Source organism: Chelmon rostratus, chromosome 18, assembly GCF_017976325.1.
Source record: "Chelmon rostratus isolate fCheRos1 chromosome 18, fCheRos1.pri, whole genome shotgun sequence".
NCBI lineage: Eukaryota > Metazoa > Chordata > Actinopteri > Chaetodontiformes > Chaetodontidae > Chelmon > Chelmon rostratus.
In genome coordinates, this window is record NC_055675.1 from 14,459,085 (window position 1) to 14,480,369 (window position 21,285).

General features: G+C 43.2%; 1 protein-coding gene across 1 annotated transcript in view; it reads right to left on the minus strand.

The window, feature by feature from the left end:
• Positions 1-21,285, minus strand: part of syne1a (spectrin repeat containing, nuclear envelope 1a) — a 109,502-nt gene that overhangs the window by 41,707 nt on the left and 46,510 nt on the right. Inside the window, exons 64-89 of the mRNA XM_041958052.1 lie at positions 20,899-21,216; positions 19,961-20,116; positions 18,007-18,177; positions 14,872-15,198; positions 13,989-14,141; positions 13,508-13,675; positions 12,495-12,671; positions 11,065-11,211; positions 10,524-10,649; positions 10,245-10,421; positions 9,857-10,122; positions 9,516-9,672; positions 9,028-9,426; positions 7,223-8,827; positions 6,220-6,557; positions 5,948-6,092; positions 5,440-5,658; positions 4,377-4,666; positions 4,084-4,249; positions 3,809-3,964; positions 3,213-3,365; positions 2,499-2,681; positions 2,148-2,285; positions 1,650-1,835; positions 827-949; positions 145-327 (exon numbers count right to left, since the gene is read on the minus strand). Of these exons, the coding sequence (XP_041813986.1) occupies positions 145-327; positions 827-949; positions 1,650-1,835; positions 2,148-2,285; positions 2,499-2,681; positions 3,213-3,365; positions 3,809-3,964; positions 4,084-4,249; positions 4,377-4,666; positions 5,440-5,658; positions 5,948-6,092; positions 6,220-6,557; positions 7,223-8,827; positions 9,028-9,426; positions 9,516-9,672; positions 9,857-10,122; positions 10,245-10,421; positions 10,524-10,649; positions 11,065-11,211; positions 12,495-12,671; positions 13,508-13,675; positions 13,989-14,141; positions 14,872-15,198; positions 18,007-18,177; positions 19,961-20,116; positions 20,899-21,216 (6,627 nt within the window). The remainder of the gene's footprint in view (positions 1-144; positions 328-826; positions 950-1,649; positions 1,836-2,147; positions 2,286-2,498; positions 2,682-3,212; positions 3,366-3,808; positions 3,965-4,083; positions 4,250-4,376; positions 4,667-5,439; positions 5,659-5,947; positions 6,093-6,219; positions 6,558-7,222; positions 8,828-9,027; positions 9,427-9,515; positions 9,673-9,856; positions 10,123-10,244; positions 10,422-10,523; positions 10,650-11,064; positions 11,212-12,494; positions 12,672-13,507; positions 13,676-13,988; positions 14,142-14,871; positions 15,199-18,006; positions 18,178-19,960; positions 20,117-20,898; positions 21,217-21,285) is intronic.

The window sequence follows — 21,285 nt, forward strand, 5'->3', positions numbered from 1 at the left end:
CTGTGGTGTAGGTCTTTATTACACTGATTATTAATGTGATACATGGACAAAATAATGGCTCTCGGCTCTGTTATTTCTTATCAAATTCGACCCAGCACGTGAAAGCTGATCAACAGCAATTGCAAAATGAAGACTGCCCTCTACCTGCAGGATGTTGCACTGCTGGATGGTGGTATGCTGCAGTTGGCTGGCCTCTTGCTGCAGAGTCTGAGCTGTGCGGCAGATTGGCAGGCTGGTCACTACCTCCTCTGGTAGCCGGAGGGCGCTCTGACACTGCTGTACCGCTGCAACCTGCTGCTTGAAGCCCTCCATTTCCACCAATAGACGCTTACGAAAGAATGAAAGGAGATGTTAGAGAGTGAGGAGGACACAGCAATAGTGTTTTCAGATACGCTACTTTTAAGTTTGCATGCAGACAGGTGCAGAATGTGGATGTCCTTTAATTCTAGGAATGCACAATGTGTATGTAGTATTCTCTCTTTTAAAAAACTGTAATACTCAAATCATGTTGAAATGCTTTTTATGAACCAATAATGCTGATTTTAAATGTATGTTTTATTCGAGAGTGGATACCTGACCAGAGCCTGATGGGCCAGGCTGGGTGGTAAAAATGATGTTTGGGATTGGATTGGTTTCAGTCATGTCAACTGGCTGGCAATCTACTAAACAATCTACCTACAGCCCATATGAAATAAGCCTTTAGAAGGTGCCCAAACATATGTAATCAGGGCAAGCTGCAACCATGGCAACAACTGTGTGACACGGTAACACAAACTCCATGCTTCAGCTTATATTTACTGCGCCCGAGCTGCACTTGAATGTTTACCTGTCTCTGTGTGAGCTGCTCTCTGAGGCTGAGTCTGTTGAGGTCTGGGGAGGCAAGTGTGACCTGGATCTGGTCTACAGCAGCATGGAGGTTCTTCACCTCTGCCTCCAAACGCAACATGTCCTGAGGAGAGACACAGACAGATCTTTAGTGGGAGCAGCTAATACTGCATGTACTGTATAGTCAACATATAATGTAGCTTTTGTACAAAGGAGGCAAACATGGATTTTCAAAAACTATAATGGTTGATGGAGCCCTGCTTGCTAACAAAACTGTTTTGTTTTTTTTAGTTTAGTTTGAGCTATAAATAAAGAGGCAAAACACTTCATTTGCAATTTCTAATTGACCTAGATGAATTTCATGACAAAGGAAATGAATTTACCAGACATTATAAATAAAGGTTGTGCTGTGTCTACACTGTAGACCCAAAAAATCACCAAATTCACAGGAGGAATTTTAAACAGATTTCCAAACACACAATGTTATTAGCAACAATCAGCAACAGATTGTCATCTGGGTACCAGCTGTATGGCAATCAGATTAGTGTAACAGATTACTGCTGCACAAACTAGAACAGTGCATTCCATTATGGTGGTGTAAAACTCAATGAATGACCATAAGGGGGCACTGTTGCCTTGTAGTTTTGGTGTATTTTACTCTCTTCAAAGGGATGTGCACCTCTTATTGTGCACCAAAATGCTTGGATTAATGAAATCAAATTAGCTACTGTTCTTGATTAAGATAATTTGAGTCCTAATATGATTTAGAGGTGAAGTATTACTGATGTCTGATTCCTGTAATGCTTGCCTGAAAGTGGATTTACCTTTGCAGCATCCTGCAGACTCTGGAGGCGTGTCTTGGCAGTTTGTTGCAGCTCCTCCGTGCACCTACTGAGGTGTTTCACCTGCTGGATCCACCCCTCCGTCTGCAGCACCTCCCCCAGCTGCCCCTCCCTCTCGCCCATGGCCTCCAAGTCACCATGGAGACCCCGACACTCCCGCAGTAATGCCTGTCACCATGGGAACATAAATTACAAGTCAAGGAGAGGAGCCTTTTATGTTGCGCAATTATACTAATTAAGGCCGGCAAACACACTGTATAGTACATGACATTTCACTGAGAAATTAAACAAGTGTGCAAATCTAATTAGCTGTATTTGTGGGGTGTCTTCCAATTTCTGAGGTTAATGTAGGAGATATTAATATTGATTTTTGTGGGGAAATAAATATAAAATGTACCAGAGCGCATTTTTTTGCAGCTGTTTTTTTTTTAAATCTCAAAACCATTCCCACTCCCTGCTGTGTGGCCCATTAAGACTCACCTGGTGTGCTCGAATTTGCTCCTGCAGCTGGGACGCTGAGCTCCAGATGATATTACCAGTGACCAAAGCCTCTGCCTTTTCTGTCCAGCCCAAAATGAAGGCCTTCATACCCTGATATTCCTCCACCTGTCTTTCTGCCTGCTCACAAGACCAAAACCAAGACCGAGAAGAATTAACACGGACAAATGAACACCATGCCTTCTCAAACAGATTCACCTGATATTGGCCACAAAATCCTGACAATCATATGAAAGATGTGTATTTGCTGGTCCTACATGCAAGCAACATTGGGAACTTGTCTTTGTCTTTACAGCGGTCTACATGATATGGTGAACAGAATGGACATCTCACCTTCTTCAGTCTGTTGGCTCTGTCCTGGACCTGCTGTATGGTGTGGCGCTGCACCTCTGTCAGTTTGGCCACAGCATCGCCCAGCTGCTTACACAGCAAAGGGTTCTGCTCCCCGAACTCCTGCACCGCCACTCCTAACTCTGCCAGGGAGCGACCACAGCATTCACACTCTTCACAAAGAGCCTGTAAGAGAAGAGAGTAAAAAGGTAAGGCAAAAAAAGAGGAGATGTTGAGCAAGATCCAAGAACAAGGGTGTACTTAAGTGTGTACTAAAACTGAAAAGCGAGAGTTAAAGGAACAGTTCCACATTGTGAGATATACACTTGTTCATTTTCTTGCAAAGACTTAGATAAGAGGATTGATACTACTCTCATGTTTGCATGTTAAATATGATGCTACAGACAGCAGCTTAGCTTGAGCTTGAGCTTTAGAGGTGATGGTGTGCAGAATAGTTCAGCAGGCTTTGTGGGTCTACAGGCAGGCAGAGAAGTGACAGAAGAAAAAAGTTGGGGCGACAAGAAGAAGAGCAGGAGGGAAGGGGCTCAAACTCCCATCTGAAATACTTCTCTCAGAAGTGGGTCACAGTCAAAGGCAGAATTCAGTTCATGCCATTCCAACTCTCACACACTCATTAACCTGAACATCTGCAAAATGAATAGCCAATTTAACAGAGGTTAATTGCTTGTTAATTAGTCAATCTGTCTGGTTGATTACTTTGGTCTCTTCTTTGGCCTCCTCCAGGTCGGCACCCTTGTCTTCCAATTTCAGAGCGATTGTCTTCATCTTCGCCTCGATGTCCTGGAGTCTGGAGCTAAAGTCCTCTTTCACATCTCTGGTCTGCTGCACCTCCCTTTCCCTCGCCTGGACCTAAAGCAGATGGCAGAAATACACACATTTTAAAAAACTGACATACCTGTAAGCTTTTTAACAATGCTAAATGGTTATGCACATGTCAGCACGCACTCTCTGGTAAGAGCCCTACAGAAGGGTGCAATAACTACGTCAGCAGTAGACCTTATATAAGTTGGTGCCAGTTTTTCACTGATACATACTGTATATAATACATGTCCATACCAGAAAACAGTTAGATTATTTGAAAGTGTGATCACTGCTTAATTTTTTGTACATTAAAAAAATATAACAAACATACAATAGTGTCCACACAGTAAACACTACAAACAGTCAACGTTTAGGCATACTAGTACTACTAGAATCTTTAGGCATACTATTTGATAAACACCCACTAACACACCCATTTGACACGACACTAATATTAAATAAACTGTTAATCTGTGGTCAAGAGAGGTCACCTGGTCTTCAGCTGAGCCCAGAGCCAGAGCCACCTCAGCCAGCTGCATGCTGAGCTCAGAGGGAAGACCGGCCTGGAGGTCCTGGTACTTAGACTGCTGCAGCTCTGTCATGCGCTCCACACTTTGACGCCTGCTGATGACTTCGCCGTGTGCAGTCTACAACACAACCAACATCACATGATGAGCTGCAAATCACAGCATTTCTGTTCCAGTTTTGCACCTAGTTCACAGGGGCATTTTGCTTTGTCCTTATGCAAACGGTGTGCGTGGCTTACCTCTAGTTCTTGCAGCAGTGAATCCAGGTCAGCGGTGGGACTCAGCAGTAAGCCACGGGTATCTTGGATCCAGCCTTTGACCAAGCCCAGCTCCTTCTCAACCTCCTCTCTCTCCCTCAACTCCTGGTGTACCTGAGTCCTGCTGGCACGTACTCGCAACACAAGGCTAGACAAGACACAGCGGTAGAAAATCATCCAAAAATATTTAAGTCAAAATGGGATGATCGCTTTATTTTTCTGTCACCCTTCTTACAAAATAATATGTAACTTGCATAAGTGCACGGGTCACTCACCTGTCATATTGCTCCTGCATGCTTCTGATCTCTTGTAGACAAGGTGTGTCCTCATGTCCATTCTCTGTCTTTTTCTCCTTCTCCTCCTGCACCTCCTCCTCCTCTCCTCCGAGGCTGCGAGTGTGTTGCCCCAGCAGTGCTAGGATGGACTGCTCCCTCTCCACCTCCAGGCTGAAGGAGTCATGGTACTCCAGGAGGCTCTGAAGTGCCGCCCTGGTGGCAGCCTTCTCAACTGTGCTGTCTGGGACACGGCCATGAAGGTCTTGGGACACAGAGCGTACCTTCTCCATCTGAGGGAAGTTTATGTTCAAAGATTCAGGTTCAGTTGATGCAGCAAACTAGGTTTATCGCTTCATGTGAGATACTGGATACTTCAATCTTGTCAGGCCTCTAAAAATCTTTCAAATAAAACAGTAATAGATTTCTTGTGACCCCACCAGTTACATTACTCCATTTTACAAATGATTTTTAATGTTTTTTCTAAAGTGTACAGGATCCCCTGTGATGGTCAAAGGCAGAAACAAGAGTCTAGAGATTCAAGTGCAGAGAATGACATCATGTCCAGTAGAACAAAGGGGCCACAGAAAACCAGTGGACAACAGGAAACGTGCCACATATGAGGAAGTGAACACCACTTCTTACAGTTTGACCTAATTTCCCTTTTCGGAGCAGTGCTTTGTGGGAATTCTTGGTGGCTGTCATCGTTTACACTTGAAATAGGTCGAAAGGCGGGAAAACGCTGCATGACACAGTGTTTTGGCAGTAGGAAATGACTGGCCTGAAGCCTGGAGTTACATCACAGCACACCAACTGCTATTCAGTTGTTGCTGCGTTTGACCTAAATCTGAAGAACAAGAACAGTTTTCTAGTGTCGGCTTTAAGTGTCATGTGAATATAAACAGCTTCTGTGGCCTGTGGGCACTCTGGTGGTTCGGTTTACACTGAACATGTTCATCATTGAAGTACACTCACCACACAAACAGTGTGAACTTGAGCATGCAGAGCACACACACTCACACAGGGAACCATGTACAACATCACCAACAAATGTATCAACTCTTACCTTCTCGGTGAAGTTCCTCCATTCCCTCGCAGTGTCCTCCAGCGCCCTCTCCTGGGCTCGGGCCACACTGCGGAGTCTGGTCCACCGTTGCCACAGTGACGACACGGAGTGGCTGGTGACGGCTTTGCTGGACTCAGAGATGATCTGCTCTAACTCTGCTGCACTCTCTTTCAAAGCACTTAGAGGCAACTCTAGCAGGTTGATGTGAGCCACCAGAGACTACAAAAGACAGCAGATGCAAACAAGTTGTTTCATAAATGCAGTCTTCTGAAATATTTACAGTGTGAAAAAATAAAACTTTCCCACAAAATAAACAACTCTGCAGATACACAAGACAGAATAATGAATGAACACTCCACTGTTTAAATGTTAATGTGCATCTGCTGCCATGCCAAGAAAAAATGTTAGAATTTAACATAACAGCCACATGGGACACAACGCATACGCAAACATTAGACAACCCTTCCCAACAGTATCTCCGCTTTATGAGTGAAAAACAGTATCCCACCTTGTATCTCTGACATTTTTCCTCTGCCTGCTGGATACTGACAGCTTTAGCTGTAGTGAACATGGTCATCTTGCTTTCTGCATCATTCATCTGTTCAACTAGTGTCTCTTTTTCATGTTGGAAGGAGGTCCACTGAGCTGCACAACTGAGAAGAAAAATACAACTAATATTGAGGAAAATTATTAACTATTAAAATATGCATCATATGGACTGCACATGCCAGATGTGTTTGCATATCTTACTTGGCTCCACATTGACACTTATGTACACACCTCTGAAGCTCCTCTCTATAAGCATCCAGTTGCTGTTTGACTTCTGTGTTTCTCAGCTGCATTGCCTCAACTTTTTCTCGAAGTTCACTCATCGCTCTTGCTTCCATAAAATCCTCCAGCAGAGGATCCAAAGTCCCCAGATCCTCTAAACCAGCTGTGAAGTTCTTTTCCTGGGCTGAAATTTCTTCCAGGTCCTGCACGCAATCTGTCTGGTTCTCAAGCTCCACCCCAAAGCTTGCCCTCTGGAGCACAGCTGCAGCAGAGTCCAGCCATGTCTGCATGGACTGCAGAGATAAGTGGTGCCTCTGGACCAGTGAAAGAACTTGATCCACAGCCAGCTAGAATATGCAGAAGGTGATTTCATTGACTTCAATCCTTGTTTTTTTCTACATAAATTTATTCACACAAACGAAGTTAGAAATACATGCCTGAATAATTAAAGTACACTATGTCTACAGATAAAGTGAAAACGCTGTATTTCAAGTTTAGTTAGTTTTGACTGTAGTAAAATATGTGCAGAAAAAGTGATTGTCACATGTTGGAAATCTAATTGTGGAATGAAATTTTTTTTATACAGCTGTTTGGTTTTCTTTTTTTTTTACACTTTTTCTTGGTAAAACTTTGCTTATTAGAACAGGCTCTGCTGCTGAATGTCATTATCACTTTTACTTATTATTCAACATAACAGAATCTTTGGGATTTGGTATTTAAACACACTAAATCCCCCGAACAGTTATATATTCATAACATAACTACTTATTCAAACTTTATGGAATCTCTTGAACTGTCTTTTAAATGTTTCAGCTTCCCTAGGCCCATTAATATTGATAGCATGGGCAAAAAGGAGACTAAGAATATTCAGTAGATTCAAGCGATGAATGATGGATCAGATTCTTGACAAGTTCGGAATGTGAACTTGGCTAGCCATTCAGTGTTAATTAGATTGTAAGAAAAATAAAGGGGTAGGATATGATTGTAATTTTTGGATAACATACACACATACCTGTTTCTTGCTAACTCCATGTTGAACTTCCGCTCCCAGCTTTGCCAGCTCCTGTAGCTTTTTTTCTATGTGGGCAGGAACAGTTTCTTTTCTACTGCAATACTTTTGCTTTTCTCTGCTACCCAAGGTGTCTGCTATCCTCAATCTACTATTCACTTCCTCTTCCACTATCTTCAGTTTGCGCACTTCCTCATATATCCTCTCAGTTTTGACCTCTGAAAGGGTCAATGGCTCTTCTGATTTGTCCTTGATAGTCCTCAGCCATTCAAACATTTTCTCAGTCTCTTTTGAGAAATCTTCATTGTCTCTGACCTTTGTTTCACTTTCTTCAACAAAACATTTCACTTTAAACCGTAAAGACTGCAATGATTCAAGCTGCAGTCTAGTTTCCTGAAAGGCATCGGGATCAAACTTCAGACCGAGGCCTGTAGTTTGTTGGTTACATTCTTCAGCCTGAGAGCTCACACAATCCAGACTTTCAAGCAGCGAATACAGACTTGTGATTTTATCCATGACACCTAGTTTTGTGTCTGGCTTAAGTCTGGCCAGCTTCTCTTTCACAGATTTAAACTCTGCTTCCAACTTGGTGGAAACTCTGCTGTGTTCAACTATTGTTTTCAAGCAATCATCTAAATGTTTAATTTTCTGATCATTCATCCTTTTCAGCGTGTTGTGGAGACGCACCAGCTGCTGTGTCTCTGCAGCTCTGTATTGCTGACCCCTACTGAGAAACCCCTCATTTTTGCCATGCAGTTCTCTCACAGCGGGGCTAATATGGAATAAACTTTCATCAATATTTCTGTGTTCATTTATTAGACGAACAAGTTCCTCCTCTCTAATACTGATAGTCTGCTTCTCCAGATTGTCAAACTGCTCCTGAAGCTCCTCAAGTGCATTTCGAGTAATATCAAAGAAAGTGCTGAATTCTTTTCGCTCTAAGATTATTTGTTGGACTCTGTCTTTTTTCTCTTTGGCTAGAGCTAGGATGGCGTTGTACTGCTGAGGCAGGGCATTGAGCCTCTCATCTAGGTAGCAATGATCAATCTCATTCAGAGTAGGGAGGATCTCCTGGCCTATTCTTTGGACGATAAGAAGAAGGTTCTCGTACTCTGAAGCTTGTTCCAGGACATTCTGAAAGTTAGACAGTTGTGTTTGCAACTCTGAGCTATCGTCAATGTTACTCAAATTGATTTCAGGGAAGGTGATGGCATCTGCTCGTCTCAACCAATGGCAGGTCTTATCTAGGTCAACCTGGAAGTACTTCCTTGAGGTCAAGGCTTTCTCCAAGTCTGTGAGGCACTGGGTCGTCCTCTGGAGAGCGGTTTCAAATGCTGCTTGTAGCTTCTCAAGTCTCCCCAGCGTTTCCGCTCTCTCTTTGTCCGTGGCGTCTCTTTCTAGCTCTCGCCCTTGTACCCAGAGAGATGCGAGCTCTCTCTGGTATGCTCGTAAACCATTCTGGACGCCCCGACAAGCAGCAACCTGTTTGGTTAGGTCCTCGGGGAGAAGTGCTATGTGGTCATCTATCAAAGCCTTCCTCTCCTGCTGGTGTACCCAAGACAGTGCTCTCCCCAGGCCTTGAAGGAACTGTGTCCGTTCTGTGAAGGCCTAGAGAGGAAGAATTAAATATCACAAATCATTCAACAGCTTGAAAAAGACATAGTATAATTTGTCTGGCACCACAAAGTCAAATTAGTAACAACATAGTGTATTTCACCTGACATTTTCTACACATCAGAAGAAAGTTAGGTCCTTTAGGACATAATTAAAATTTGACTTGCATCCAGTACAAAAACCCAGCTGTTTACCTTACTGAGGTACTTTCTCCTTTGGGCCACCCGAGACCCCAGAGCCTCAACCTCAGTCTGGGCTTGTTCAACAAGCTCCTGTAGGCATCTTTTTTCACTCAGCCCCAGTCTGGAAGCCACAGCCTGAGCCTCACTCACTGCCTGACCCAGCAGTTGCTGACGGGCTTCCAGTTCTACGCACACACTCAGGTGGTCGAACAGGAAACTCTGGGCAAGATCAGGGGGTGGGCTGGTTTTTAGCGCAGAGGTAAGAGCAGGCCGCTGCTCCTCCACCCACTCCCGGGCATCCCTCAGCTGGCTTTCAACCCGGGCAAGATCCTCTAGTGTCTGTGCAGAGTCTTGGATCTTCTGTTGAATCAGGGTTTCAAGCTGGGTCCAGCGCTGCTCCAGATGGCCCACCTAGTGAAAGGCAGAACATTGTTTAAAACCAGACCCAGTATTTATAGTCTAGAGTACTATACTTTACTGCGAGAATTACGGCGCTCCACCTGTTGCTTGACCAGCTCCTTGTCTAGCAGGCTAAGTCGAGGCAGAATAGTTTGTCTCTGGTCTCTGAGGTCTTCTAGAGTTGCTCTCTGCTCCTCTAGGTCACTGGAAAGCTTCCTAAGAGCCTCTAGATGCTCACTTGTACTCTCTGTGTCAGCCCTAAGTACACACAGACATGGGTTAAGGGACATCTGGTCTATACAGTCGTATAGTAAAGATATACAATAATTGTCTTTGCTAAGATAAAGACAAAGGAACGATTGAAACACCACAGGAAGTGTGTGTATACACAATAAATACATGTGATGTATAACATCACAGCCTCCATCGACAAGCTTGATACCTGGCAAGGTAGTCCCATTCTCTGGATACTTGGTGGAAGAGTTCCTCCACAGCAACAACAATCTCCTGGTACTCCCCACTTCGCTGCATGTCCTCCCCCCGCTGGGCCTCCAGTTCTTCTGCCTGCTGGCCCAGGGCCATCCAGCTTCTCCTCAGTCTCCTTATCTCCTCCAGGGCAGGAGAGACCTGTCCATCTGTCAGCCTTCCAGTGGCTTCATTCAAATGGGTTACCTCAGACTGTCTCTCCCTTATCTGCTGAAGGAATTCCTGCAGGAAAGATAGCGAATTAGTCACAGTCACACTGATCTCGAGATTGAGTTGATTTACTTGGTTAGTCTAAAATTTTGCTTTGACAACGACGTCTTCAAATTCATTATGCAAGCACAGACCTGTGCCTTATCTAGCTGGTTCTGTGCAATTTTGGGCTCCAGCTCTGCAGGTCTCCTGATGAGGTTCTGAAGTTGCTGCTCTGTCTCTCTCAGCTGGACCTCCAAATCTGCCTTCTGCTCCTCAATGTCCCTCCAGCTGTCTGCTACCTCCTCACAAAGCAGCATACGGTCCTCAATCTACGCACAAAAAAAACAATGGAATCAACTCACAAAATGTTACATTTTAAAAGCTGGCCCTGAAACTGTCCATCTTTTGTTAAAATGTTAAAGCCAACTGACCTGCAGTTTGACCTGCTGGATAGCTGCTGCAGTCTCTCTGACCCTCAGCTCGGACAGGTCACACGTTGAGCACACAAGCTGGAGGTAAGTGCTAGCCTGTTCCTGGAGAGCCCGCTCCTGCTTCACCTGCCAAAAAAAAGAGTGTTATTTGTATGATGATTTTATTGACTGATTGTATTGTCCCCTCAGGACAATCTGCAAAACTACATGCACTTTGCCCACATTTTGGTCCCCATCTAAAAAAATGCAACCAAGCAAAAAGTGTCAGTGAGATTGCTATAGATAGATAGATAGATAGATAGATAGATAGATAGATAGATATACTTTATTTATCCCAAGCTGGGAAATTGCAGAATATATGACAGCTCGTATATGAATACTATTAACTCAAAAAAATACTATTAACTCAGACATCTGCTCATAATTTCAGGAGGTAACTATATGTTTAAAAGAAATCAAGGGAAGCAACAAATGAGTTATAATATCCATTAAGTGCAAAATACCAGTCTCTTTATTAAGGAATGGGAAGTGGCTTACTGACCTGCTGTAGTGCCTCCTCCAGGCTGAGAGGAGGATGTGCAGGTGGCTCTGGTTCCTCTGATACAGAGGTCAACCAGGTCTGACACTGTTGCAGTGTATCTTGGAGACTCACATGTCTCTGTAGCTCATGGTCCAGACTCTGATACACCTATAAGACACGGACAAATACATTTTAGTGCTAAACATCAGGATTGAACACTTATGCTTCTATATTGTAAACCCTTAATTAAACTGAACCAAAAATTATATTGTAAAGACATTCAATATTGGCTTTCATGAATGCGCGGTCCTGAAACTCCTACATATCAATTCAAACTGAAGTGAGGACAAAATGTTTTTCACTAACAACAAGAAAACGCATACACACAATAAGTACAGAAATAAAGTCACAGCATCCATAAATGCTGTAGATATTCCTCGACTGCATAGCTTTGAAGCCAGTATAGTATGGTCAAACAAAGACACATTAAATGATGAAACCCAAAGAAGTAGGGAGTTATAGTGCAGTATGCAGCGTTGTATTTGACAGGTGTTGAATGTGGAGGCGTCCATGCCCTCCAGGGGACAGCGAAACAGTGAGGTCTGATTGACAGTGTTAATATGAGAGCCTGAAAGCGGGAAGGGGGGGGCAATGTATTGGCAAACTGCCCAGTATATTGGCAAAGGCTAGAAGGTTGGCATGGTGGCAAATGGCAGGCAGGATATTAGAGCTGTGTTGTGGTGGGACACAGTTGGCAGCCATCGTAACACTGGAGGCACAGTTGTAGAGAAGCCAGCAGCGTAGTGGTAAAGTGTGGCTGGATCACACAATGCCAGATTGGATGTGCGTGTGCTGGTGGAGGTGGTGTCTTGGGAGGTGAGCTATGATGACAGAGTAGAAGTTGCCAAAATGACAGAGTGGGGCTGGATTAGAGGGCTCGCCAGATCTACTGAATAGTGGCGTGTGACCATTTTTGGCTCAGGCATGAAAAAGTGGAGCTGACAGGGGATATGCAGAGATTAATACGGGGAGATTGAGTTAGTGATTTTGGCTGGTGAGGTCTGTCTGAGTGTGGCTGCTGTTGAGCTCCACTTTGGCAGCCTTAATTGGTCGTGCCCCCTACACTGGCAGTGAAGGGCTGTCTTGAGAGGCGGGTTTAAGTGTCAGAATGGGTTAGGATTAAGTGGATGCCGAGACTGTTGGAATATTAACATCACTGATATGTACAGCGTGTGTCTGTGCACGCATGTATGGTCAATGGATACATGGTCAAATATGCATGTACCCAACACACCATGTCTTCTATGGCTTGCATGATAAATGTATAAGAACCACTTCACTTCTTCAAATAAAGAATACAAGTCTTTCTCATCTTCCCATCCGTCCCTCCTCCCTCTTCTCCTTGTCTGCATCCCCTCCCTCCCTCTTTCCATCTCCTCCTCCCCACTCACTCTCTGCGCTGTGCTACAGATGGCAGAGTAGCTGTCTCTGGTGCCTTGCTGGTGAGCCTGGACCTGCTGTCTCAGCCTGCTCTGCACACGGTCACAGCAGCCTTGTACCAGGTGGGCTCCTCGCTCCTTCAGACCCGCCAAGCGATCCTCAAAGCCCGCAATTTCCTCCATGATGGCCTGTGGAGGACGACGTAACAAGTAGGTGTTAGAATGTTAAAAAGATGACACAGGAGGTCACAGCAGACTGATACCACACGGTGATGTCTCATCATATTAGACAGGCCTGGATAGATGAACTTCAAAGATTGAAAGCCGAAGAGAAGAGAATTAGCAGGGACACACACACACACACACATATATCACAATCCAAATTCACGGGTACCAGTAATCCTGTGGGGTAGCCTACACATGTACTTGTTCAAATTCAATACAGAAAACAGTCGTTACAGAAAACATAGGGACAGTCCTTGTGAACGTACAGTTTTTAATAACAATTGTTTTTGATAATAAACTGGTATCTTTATAATGTTTCTTCAGTCTAAGCACTTGATATTTGTGCATGTGTACATGGTGTTGAAGAGTTTTCTGGTTTTCAATGTATGTATGTTAAGTATTCTAAATATTTCTAATTTAAAAGTTCATAATAAATGTATAGCTAAGATGATGAGGTTTTTGCCTGGCACAACGATGTTATGACATAATTCTGTTACTTTTGGAAATATATCCCTACATATATGGTGGCTGCAGATTTGCATATCAAGAGTGGATAATTGGCCTTGACGTAGGTCTGCGCCCTCTCAGTACCCTTCTAGTCCAATAGCATCAAAAATGAGACAATACTTAAGCTCAGTAGCTCGGCAAATATCAACAACTGTCTGAATATTTGGAATTTCCTTAATTTAAGTTGGTGCAATTGAACACCTTTGTGCTCAAACGAAGGCTCAAAAGTTCTTTACCATATGCTACAAAGTCAGCAAACAACAACAAAAAATGAAAGGAATGTAATTGCTCACCTTGTGCCTGGCCAGCTGTTGAGTGGCTGCCTCCAGGCTGCCACCCACAGTGGGATCAGGAGTCACCATCCTGCTGGACATTTGGAGCAGCCAGCGCTCCACTTCCTGGAGCTCGTTGTGGTAAGCTTCCTGCTCTTTCACCTGGCCTTCCAGAGTCTCCACATGGGCCTGGACAACATCATTCACAAAATATGAGCGCACACACAGACAAATTATACTTATCACAAACAGCCTATGCAACAAACCGCTACAACCACCTTCCTGACACTAAGCTACATACCCTTGTATATCTGCTTTCTTTGTAAAGATTAAAAATCCTTCTGAAACATGTACTTTCTGTATTACTCAAGAGTTAGATTTAATCAATAGTTGGAACTGTTAAGGGATCATATCCATGGCAACAATTCATGTGTTAAGTCTACATGGAAAGAGCCTTTACTTTTTATATCATAATTACTCTTGTCTGAACACAGGTTCTCACCATGGCAGTATTACAGAGTTCAGTGTAGTCCTTTTTCAGCCGGTTCATTTTGTCTCTGATGGACGGGTAATGGACAGAGGCCAGCAGAGCATCTCCCTTCTCCACCACGGATCTGATGGATCCATCATGGGACTGAACCATTTGCAACAGAGCCTGGAGACACAGACAGACGTGTATTTTTAGTGTCCCCCCTTAGTACATGTGAGAATGTTATGTTCAATGTTCAAGTTTATTAATTTGTATAGCACTTTACAAAGTATACAGGGAATAAAAGTGGTTTTGAATAAAAAAGCTGGATCTGACAACAGAGTTTACATGTCTGTTCAAACTTAGGCCAGCATTAACTATAACACCCAGGTTCTTAGTGTGTGGTCTGATATAGACATAACCAATCAAGGGTAGATGCAGAAACGTCGACTCAGAGTATCATTACATGGAGTTATTATTGTCGTATTATATCATTACTGTCTCATTAGTTATTATTGTTGTATTAGATCATTGCTCAAAACATTCAAGGATTAAACAGTGTTTCTGCATTTTCTAGCAAATTTATGACCAATAGGTTCTAGTAAACTGTCGAGCATTTCCCAAAGCACATCATAGGCACTTATCAGTATAAAAAGAAATGGTATACTCTTGAAAATGATCAGCGGTTATGTAAAGTATATTCAATTTTGGAGTTAATGGCCTAAGACATGCAAGGACACTCATGTGGTCCATTAAGCTAATAATATTCAGTAAGGTCTGGCTGCCATTTGCACCCACTAAAGTGCAAAATTACTGACTGCGGCATTAATGCAATGCTCTGCAGGGTCACAATTTCAAATTAAATACAGTACAGTCCGATAGAAAAGACTGAGAAATTATGCAGTTACTGCTTTACCTTATACTTAGCCAGCAGTGCTCTCCGTTGGTACAGTTCAGCCTTGGGCTCCACTGGAGTGCTGAGCAAAGCCCTGGTCTCCACCAGCCACTGGGCCTGAGCCTTATATCGTTCTTGGAACTCCTTAGCTAGCAGTAACGCCCGCTGTAGAAAGCTGTGCTTTTGCCTCAGCCCACCTGCGAGCTCCTCCAGCTGGCCAAGGCGAGCCTCTACTTCCCCTCCTAAACTCTCAGCTCCAGCCTCGTTCAGGAAGCCCGCTGCCTGCTCTGCCAGCTCCCTCAGTGATTTCAGGAAGCTGTGTCCGTGTTGGAGCTCAGACTGGAGAGTCTGGTTGAAAGAGAGAGCAAATATACAACTCAGCATGGGTGCCACTACAGTGTTATTGCCATTACTTTTTTCTAAAGACCTTCAACCACTGCATTTTAGACACTGCTGAGTTGAACGAGTAAAAGACTGTTTTTCTATACTTGTGTACTAAAATTGAACCATATATGCTGTACGATGCAGAAATCCCGCTATCATAGATTCCATTACTTTGAGGTTAACATTCAAACTCAGTACCACTGATTTCTTTGTCCTTCACCTCGCAGCTGCCCTAGCCACACAGACCAGCCTGGCAGTGTGTTTGAAAGGCTTTGAACCCAACAGGTAGACTGACACCTGCATGGTGAGATGTGGAGAAGGCTTGGGAGGTCATGGTGTGGAGAAACCACAGTGAATAATATGAAAGGAGGACCCAATTATAAGGACCCTTAACAGGCAGTAGTAGCTGCAGGGGTTTCCAGGGCAACCACAACACACACTCGACGGGATGCTATCTACCTTTCATCATCAGTCTATTATTGCTTGAGTAGAGAGTGGCTTCACACTGCAACAACCCCAGACCTCCCGCTACTGCTGTTGATAATATAATATAACAAGACCTGTGTCTGTGTGCACACGTCTATGTTTGCTCCAAGCATGTTCATCATTCCAGTAACAAGGCCAATGCCCCTGCCTCATGACCTTAACAGGAGACATTTAGTATCTCTCAATTTCATACAAATCTGTGTGGTTAACATATGAGCTAAAACAGCTCATGACAGCAATGACAAAATAATAATGCAGTGGTCTTGGCTTAACAAAACTTTTAAAAGTTTGGTTGCACAATCTGTCTTTGAATGAAATTAGCCACTGATGGAAGGCTGGAAACCTGCTTAGCCTCATATCACTGAATGATGCTAACACTATGATACAGGAGAAGACAGTCTGGTGAACATTATACATGAGGTCCTGAGCATAATGTGTCCTTGACGCTGTAAACTGTCTTGTACCATGTCAGCCAGTTCCCAGGCTCCATTATCTACTGTAATACATCTACTGTGGCACTGTCAACCACGTTCGTCCGTTATATTCTACGAACAGAATCTAAACCTATTTAGGAGAAACCTTGACTGTGTGCATCAGAAAGCAAAAGAAAAAATGTCCATGAACGTATATGAAATGCCAGTGAAACCTGCTTTTTGGAGCACTCTTGGGGAAAGACTACTGTATAAAACGAAAAACAAATAGCTTTAAATAAAGAAATGAAGAGGTTAAGATGGACGGAACGAGTCAGGGAGAGTGTTAGGTGTAGAGAATTTAAAGATTATAATAAACAAGGCTATCAAAATTGCTCAGGCCAAAGGGACACATTACATCCTCTGAAAATGCATATGTCTTACCATGATACATTCTCACAATACTTCAGATAATCAGAGCTCTTAGTGATGCTACAGCACGTTTATGGCTCAGGGGCCAATGCTACTGTATGACTCATGCTCTTACAGTTACTACTCAGTATAAAACGAAGTCAAAATCCAACTAATGGCCCTTGACACAGCTATTGACTACTGGTCTTTGTGTCAATGCATAATCATCCAAGCTCACTGAAAAGCCCTGTAGCTCTCTCACCACAGGAGAAAGAGTAAGTGATGGAGCACTCGTGTGTTATCTGCAGTGCTGGAAGGACACATGTGGTGACAGCATGTCTTCAGTCCCTATGCAGAGACAGAGCATCGATCCCAGACAGGGATTACTGCAAAGCCCACACCAGATGATGTATTGTAAATGTCTATGTGCGCGTGTGTAAGTGCCTTTCCGGATGTGTGTGTGAGGAAGACAAAGAGAAATGAGATCTAGTGATTTATAAATAAAGGCAGTGGGGAAAAAATGACAGTGGATTCAAGGTTTTGACAGTTTGCTGCAGCTTGTTAGTTAGTACTTTGGATGGGTTTTGTGATATGAAGCGAGTATTAGAGGGAGACAGAGAGTGAGAGAGAGAAATGTATGTGTGTGCGTGAATGTGTGTGTGATGTGAAGCGGTAAGGGCACTGCATCAATTACAGTGTCTGTGCCAGCAGGCTCCTGACATCGCTGCTTCTTCATCCTCCGCTTCACAGTGGGAGGTCTCTTCCTGCTACCATGCTTCCTCTAAAGCGGCACCCACTTTGTCTTCATAAAGGGCTGATCGATACACACATACTCATCCAATCCTATACACACTCAATATGAACTATGCCAAGCAAACGATAGTGGCGATTTTCTTTTTTTTTATTGTAGTATGTGCATGTTTGAGCAGGGCTACTTCCCTGCAATTCCATTTGACAAACAGAGCACAAAGAGAAACTGTTAAAATTCTGCAACTACAGCGAGTTTCTTTCAGTCTAGAGCGTTATCCAAATATTAGGCACACTGATTGCTTTGCAAGCCTTACAGGTAGTTTATGTATATTTTACTGGGCAAGCATATTGCAGCTGCCAAAGAAATCTTTACACTTGATGTTACAAGCTGGTACCATATGCTGTTTGGCAGAAAACGAGATTGGACAAGGACATTTTTGCTGGCTTGGATAATGGGCCCATATGAGTTTGTGCTCAAATTCTCCACTGCAAACTGAAGTCTTGCTAACTCATCAAATTGCCATGGTAATACCCAACGTCTGTGCTGATTTATTGCAACCTGTTCAGAGACGTGTATTAAGCACTGCACCACACCGTGTATCCAAATGCCTCACTGACAAATGGAGGTTCAGAATTGTGACTGTGAAATTTCTGTCCACATTTATCTAACCACACAAGGAAATTGCAGGAAAGATTATGGTAAATAGATAAATACCTCTAGTTTTTTCATTTTCCTCTCCATGGCGACTCGGTCCAGAGGTTCAGAACAGTCAGTTAACGCTGCGAAGCTTTTCTGAGTGGAACTGAGCCAGTCAGTGAAGGACATACAAAGGTTCTCAGCCTCTTCGATGCTCTTCAGCTCCTCCTGTAGCTGCTTGATGGTGTCCTAAAAAATTAAAGGATTCACAGTAATAGTCAATATCATTACACTTGTCCAATACTCGGAAATAACATTAAACCCATAATATAACACTCAAACTAACAGATTTTTTTGCATGTTTTTGCTGTTGTGGAACAATTTATAGTAAATAAAATGTGTAACACATCACATTTCAGGGCAGGTTTTGTATATGTGGTCAAATGGCAGTACACCACATGACTAAATACCTACAGCATATCGCATCTTTGTGTTGAAAGAAAGTCAATATTGGCCCAACACATTCCTATTTTTTATTTAACTTGGCAATTAACTAGATAATAGGGCTACCCTACCACGTTCACATTTTATTTAATAGCATGAACATAAAGGTGAATAATCTCACCTCAACTACCGCTGCCTTTTAGTTTCGAGGGTTAAAACTGTTAGTAAGACTTTGATTGTATTTGGTCAGGGGAAAATTCAGCAAACATGGTCTCTATCACTTTCTTTTGAGGTGTGAGATGTGCCTCGGTAGTCTTACCTTGGCCACCAAGGACCAAAAGCTCTCTGATCAACCATCAAAACAGAAAATATCTGTATCTCCCCTCCTCATTCATCTGCAGAATGTCAATAGCTTCACTACAAGGTGGAGAGGGATTTTATGTTTTTGACGCATTATCCACTTGACTGAGATTTTGAGTCAATAACACCATGAGGATGGAGAGGGTTCCTTGCAGGTTTGACACATTATTCTCTCAACTTGCAAATCCTGTGGTGAGAGGTTCCAATTAGCTGATAGTGCTGAGTGCACACCTTTTCTGACTAGACAGAGGTAACAGCTTCCCACCTCAAGCCCATATGGCCCCCACTTCACACAGTATAATTACAGGCATCCTCGGTATGAGTGGGATGTTATGTGTCTACATACATATGCAATGGCATGACTCTAAGTATATATATGCATGAGTCAATTTTGAGAGGGGGTGGAAGGGGTGTGGGTATAGGAGAGACAAAGAAACAAAGTGAGGGAGAGAGGGGGAGACATAAACTCAGATGTGTTACTGAAGGTGTAAAAATCAATGTAGTGCAGGCAAAGCTTTTCCACTGCTTGTGCTGGGTGTGAGATTGCCTTCTGTAGCGTTTAATTACAGCCTTAGCCCCAGACCAGAGGAGCCCCATTGATTTTCCTTTAGTCCCCCCCAGAGGAGCAGACAAATAGAGAGGCTGGATCTGAGTATACAGAGCAACACAGGCCAGGCTCACAGGCATAACTCTCAAAGCTACTTCAATGGGGTGTTACAGAAACAAAGTAAAAACTCTCACTGGAGTTAATTCCATGGTGAGAGAGCATAACCATATGTGAGAAGCCCACTGCGGGAGGAGAAATGGCAATGCACACAACTTCTTTATCCATCATTGAGACTGTATAAAACAAAAGCGACTAAACCCAAACCCTACCCGTTAAGGCTTTATGTTTACTATTCATAGTGTATCTCATGGTGACAGAAAGGTAGATTCCATGAAAATCTTCTGGTGGACGGGAAATTAAGTATTGTATGTCTGGACTTCCTGACCACCATTCTTGAACCTTTACAAAAATATGTTTGTTCGTTAGTTATTTTACAGATCAAGTACTTCTTGAACATATAAAATTAATCTACAAAGATAGAAATCTGGATCACATATGGTGACATGATGGCTGTAAATAACAAAAAGAATATTTGCCGACAAAATAGTTCAGTTTTTTTAAAAGTGGAAGCAAGATATGATCTATAAATGATTGAACAGCAGACAGTAGCGAGTGCCTTACCTGTATGTTGAGCAGTAGGGAATGGTAGCGGGAAGTGAGCTGGGTGGCGGTGACGCTGACACGACTACTGATGTAGGTTTCCTCCAGAACCTGCTGGGCCAGAGAGGAGAGGCCATCGACATCTCCCTGCCGTGCAAGCACTGCCTCAAGACACCCCTATTCAGAGGGGACAAAGAGAAATGTGTAATTAGCATCTTTCTAGTCAAAATATTCATGATTTGAATGTAAATTATGTTTTGTGTAAAATAAAAGGACAAACATGGGTGAAAAGGAAAACAAAAAACAGCAGATCACATCACACAAACATTTACGGCGCCATGGGCCTGAATCTATGTGTGTGTAATATTGTGTGTGTATGTGTTCCGAAATGAAGGGAAGGAAAATACTGAGACTGTCTGACATCCTGACACTGGCAGGAAGCATGCTCCAAAGGGAGGGGACCCAGTAGGGAAATATTCTGTCCCCTGCTGTTTCCTTACAAATGCCTTGAGTATGAGGAAATCAGCCCAATGATTTATGACAGCATTCATTTAAAGCTCTTTTAAGGATTCATTTAGCCTAAAATTAGTATTGAGAAAAAGTGAGCTTTTTGTTCTTGTCATCCAAAATATTGTGTTAAAGTGACTGTTGTCTACAGTTCAGCCATGTACATATTATGGCTGATTGTATGTGTGACACAGAAAATTATATTCGCAGAAAATACGACAAAAGAGTATAATACTAATGAGGAAACACAGTTAAAATAAGACTTTGGAGATAGCATTAAAAATTAACCAATATTACCTTGTGTTTCCAAATAGAGTCGCAGTATATCGCTGTTAATAATATAGTGTGTTGTCTTTCTTTTGAGCTTTAAATGACTAACACTTGCACAAAATAGAGCACATATCTTATACGGATTTGAAAGCTCTTTAGCAAAAACCCTGCATCCCTCTGACCTGGAGTTTCTTCAGGTGAGTCTCCTTGGTGGCTCTGTCTGACCTCCGATGACGTCTGATGTTTGCCACCTTCTCCATCTCCTCCAGCCACTGCGCCAAGGTCAGAAACCTTTGGCCCATCTGCCTCAGCCTGGTCAGTGTGGAGCTCAGCTGGGTCTGCGTCTCCTCCAGACGGCCTTGGTAGGCCCCCCACTCTCGCTGAGCGGTGTCGAGCGCTCTGTCCTCGATCTGAGGTATACCCCAGGGGATTACTCTCTCTCTGCTTGTCAGCACAGAAGAGAGCAAAGACTGGCCATTTGAGCAGCGTTCCTGCAGGAGCTGTAAGTGAAATAAAAAGGGAAGAACAAAGAAACAGTGTGATCGAAGAGTTTAAAGTGGTTAGTTAAC